The 4,323-nt window shown below is 33.1% G+C and overlaps 1 protein-coding gene across 1 annotated transcript; it reads right to left on the bottom strand.

Annotated features, from left to right (window-relative positions):
- Positions 1-338: 338 nt before the first annotated feature.
- On the bottom strand, positions 339-1,087 carry LOC133831997 (uncharacterized). Its single transcript, XM_062262395.1, has 2 exons — positions 806-1,087; positions 339-710 (listed from the first exon to the last, which is right to left on the bottom strand). The coding sequence occupies exons 1-2, from the start codon at positions 1,085-1,087 to the stop codon at positions 339-341; spliced, it is 654 nt and encodes a 217-aa protein (XP_062118379.1).
- Positions 1,088-4,323: the final 3,236 nt, after the last annotated feature.

Here is a 4,323-nt window from a genome sequence, read left to right as displayed (position 1 = left end):
GCTTCAAGACCGAACATCAGAGAGTAACTTACCAAGGCACCCACGGCCCACTGTCAAAGACAAGGTCTCACCTAGGAAGACCCTTGCTCCGACTATAGGCCTCGGACAGTAACATGCCCCGAGGATATCCACAAACGTCCTAGCTAGCCATTGGGGGTTGCCACGTGTCGGAGGTGAAAAATATGGACAACAAGCGTACATACCAATAGAAAATTACTAATAGTAAAAGTTGATCCTCAAAATCTATGTTAAATCTATTAAAAATGAAATAGACATCTTATCATTGCAAAGTATACCAATAATTGCACTATACAAAGGCCCCTCCCATCCAAGTCCATCTAATTTTCCCATGCATTCCTTAACATGAGGACCACTATTCTTTTTAACTCCAATGCAATAGACATCCTATCATCAATATCATGTTGAGATGATAGCTTTCTTTTCTTTCTCATCATTTGTCCTTCTAAAGGATTTGAATATTGAGATGGAGAAATGTTAGCAGCATCATCATTTTGGTTACTAGGTGCACTTTCTTTTGTAGAAACATTTGTCTCAATATAAGGAGATGTAGATGGGATAACAGGTCGAGGAGTTGTACTACTAGGACTCCAACCATAAACTCCAGTTGCAGTAGTACCATCAAAGAGTGCTTTACAGAGGTCTGGAAAGGGTAACAAAGAACTTTTCAATGTTTTTGCCTTTGGATGAGCCTATATCCAATATCAAAATACAATGCATTTTAATATACAAAAAAAATATCCAAAATCATCAAATAATATGACTAGATCTAGATAAGAGAAATAACCTTAATGTACTCATCCCATTCAAAATTTGACATTAGAATGGTATTAGTTGTATGATCATAAACATTTCCTGTTTTCTTAGTTATTGGCAACCAAGCTTGATATTTATCCTTTAGATAATTAAAATGATTCTTCATTTGCTTTTGTGTTGCAATAAAAGAATGAGTAGTATCCAAAACTTGTTTAACTTTGTTCCATGAATCTGGCTTCAAACTACTTCCAAGTCTTCCATTTAAAGATACTTCTTGAATACAAGTCTCCAAAAAAGTTTTTACTACCTCCATATTTCTCCAGCTCACTCATTGATTTTCACTAGATTGTTCCATCTAATCACCAAAACATCCAAATAATCATTTACCAAAAAATAATCGTTTATCTTGTGCTCATAGAACATCCACACCACAATTAAAATATAATCAATTTTCAAATCCATATAACTAGAAAAACATATAATCATTTATAAAAAAAATAATTACAATTCTATATATATTATATTTATATAAAAAAATAATTACAATTCTATATATATTTTTATATTTCTATCAAGTCAGTATCTTTTCTTTTTGTCAGGTATCAAATCAATTTCTAATATTATATATATAGGGTATCTCTTCTGTGCGGGCGTACAGAACGCCAGCACAGATACGGTTTTAAATTTATCAGATTTATATATATATATTAGTTTAGTTTTTGTCAGACAGTTTTAAATTTATCAGATGTAGTTTAGATTTTGTAGATTTATATATATATATATATATTAGTTTTTGTCAGATTGTTATATAAACATATTTCCATGTATTAATTAGTTTCTGACTTTTTCTATTAAAAATACAGCACAAAAGCTGTCACTCAGCTAAAGTAAAAAAAATAATATATAAAGATAAACTTTGAAAAATATTTGAGTTAAAACAAATAGAGTTATGAAAACATATACAGCAGGGTAAACATATACAGGGTATTGAGCGATATCAACAGGTCTAACATCATCTTCCTCAGTAAGTAAGAGAAGAGAGAAATTTTCTGGGTTTCATTGAGGGAGGCGAAGACAAACGGGAAAGGTGGAAACCAACCTCGGCAGGGGAAAACAAGGATGGAAACAAGGTATTCCATGATTTTTTTTTATTTATAGCAAATCAAATGCTATGATTTTGATTTATATAACTCTCATTTCTCACTCTGTCACCTTAATATTGTCTATGATTTTTTCCCACTGCAAAGTATGGACCTTTTATGTTATACATGCAAAAAAAATTTACTTTGTCGTATGGGTTTGTTTTGTTCTTGGTTTTATTTATACTTGAGTTGAGTTTTCTTGCTTGCAAGTGTGTTACTTACAGTTTAGCTTAGGTTTTGTGGAACTTATCAGGAGAATTTATATATATATATATATATATAGAGAGAGAGAGAGAGAGTGCGAGAGAGGCTTATGGTACAGAAAAACTGAGATAGCCACAGAAAGAGTTTTCTTTTTAATTCCCCCCTCATTTTCTCAACGGGAATTTCTACTATCTTATTCAGATTTTCCTTCGATTTTGGACTTGTGTTGCTTCTATGTGAAATACCAGAAAAGCCCCTGCTGACCTCCTGCCTCCATTCTTCCCAACCCACCTGAAAAAGTAATTTACCAAGAACTGAGGACCACTGCAATGGAACAAGGCTTTCTTCATTATTTAGACTCAATTAACTTGTGTTTGTTTGCCCAATGGTTCAACGTTTTGCATAATTAAGTTTCTGTTTTTGTTCATTTTTAAGGGACCATGTGTCTATTGCAGTTTTAATTATTATTAATATGAGGCAAACTTTAGATCTTCGTTCTTTCCCATTTTCATTCATATCAGGACAATTTAATCTAAAAGCATTTTCTGTCATGTTTGTTACTGTGTCAGTTTTCCATTAACTTGTGTTTATTAATCTAATTTTTCTTGGGAAATTCATAGTTTTAGTGAGGGTGAGTATCATAGAGTTTTGGAGGTAAAACTGATATCGAATGGTTAAGATAGGAATTTATGAAAGTAGTGAATTCTTCCAATTTGTTGTTTTTATCCCATTTATATTTAATGTATAATTCTCAACGTGTGAATTGGTGTGTATGTTTTTTTTACACATGGTTAGTTATTTTAAAAGCTATGGCCCGCTTTCAAAATTAGTAGGGGTATGTAAATATTTTAATTGTTTTACTGTTTTGTGACTATAAAGGTGGTTCTGATTGATTATTTAGTGTATAATTAGGGAATGTGAAGAGGATAGAAAATTGATTTAAAGTAGGCAATGTAGTTTATTTGTTTGGCCAATGGTTGTGGTTTGTGAAATCAAGTTTGTGTTTTTGTTCATTTTAAGGGAGCATGTTTGATGTGAAATAAATTTGGAGGTAAGTAAAAAATTTCTTTATTGATGGTACGATGGTAGGTTATTATGGATAAAAAGAAGTTAAGCAAAATATTATTGGCATTGATTTCACACGAGGTTGAAATGAAAGTATTTAAACACGAACTTGCTTCTATAAGGCATGATGTTTTAGAGTTACTTCATAATTCGTTAAGAGACGTTGAAGATGAGGTTATGTTAGACAAATTGGTTGAGGAAGCTATGCGGATAATGATGAAGTTGGAAAGTTGGAAGGTGAGTTTAAAGAATCCTTTCTCTCAATCGAAGGTGAATGTTGCAGATAAATTATTGGGAAGCATTTCTTCCGATACTATGAATGTTTTTATTGGAGATCTGGATTTTCAGCTGAGTGGTGAAGGTGCTACTAATGTTGATTGTGCTGGGGTTGACTTGCATCCAGTTGGGTTTGTTGATAGAAACTTTGTGGAGGATGAGGGGTTGTTTCATAATATGGGTCCGGTTGATAATTTGGAAATTGTAGGACAGGATATTTTGTTAGTTTCGTTGAATGGGAAAAGCGGAGAGGATGACATGCAATTAAATAGTTCAGATGATGTTATATTGTCAAATGCATGTGCCAACATCGACTCAGGTGATTTGAAGCTGAAGCTTCATTCTGAGGATCAATACCATTTAAATATTTTGAAAGTTGATGAGGTAGATGTAAAAGAAAAGGTGAACGATGAATGTTACACAATGGTTACGCCAAGGAATTTGGTTGAGGTAGAAGTTGAGGGTGGAGATATTGATGTTGTAGGAGATTTGGTAGATGCGGTCGTGAATAATAATTTAGCTAAGGCAACATTACAGGAGGAACAATTGGAAAAGTGTAGTCCTCGTATGTGTATAGAAAATCGTATGTCTACTGAGGAAATATTTGATAGTAATTTAGTGAATACGGGTACTAAATTAGGTGACTTTTGTACGCATCTTGATGGAATCACGAATATGTTGACCTTCGGGAAGCGAAGATCCAACACTAGATTTTCCAGTGTGGAGGATGAAATAAGATGGCACTTCAAAGATGAGATGGAGTTGGTCCTTCAATACAGTGGTTCTGGATTTGATTGTCATATGTTCGATGTGAGAGACAATGAAATTGGATTCTTTAATGCGCCAGTGGGTTTCTATTGAT

The sequence above is a fragment of the Humulus lupulus genome, chromosome 4 (genome assembly GCF_963169125.1).
Source record: "Humulus lupulus chromosome 4, drHumLupu1.1, whole genome shotgun sequence".
NCBI lineage: Eukaryota > Viridiplantae > Streptophyta > Magnoliopsida > Rosales > Cannabaceae > Humulus > Humulus lupulus.
This window is presented reverse-complemented; position numbering and strand designations above follow the sequence as displayed.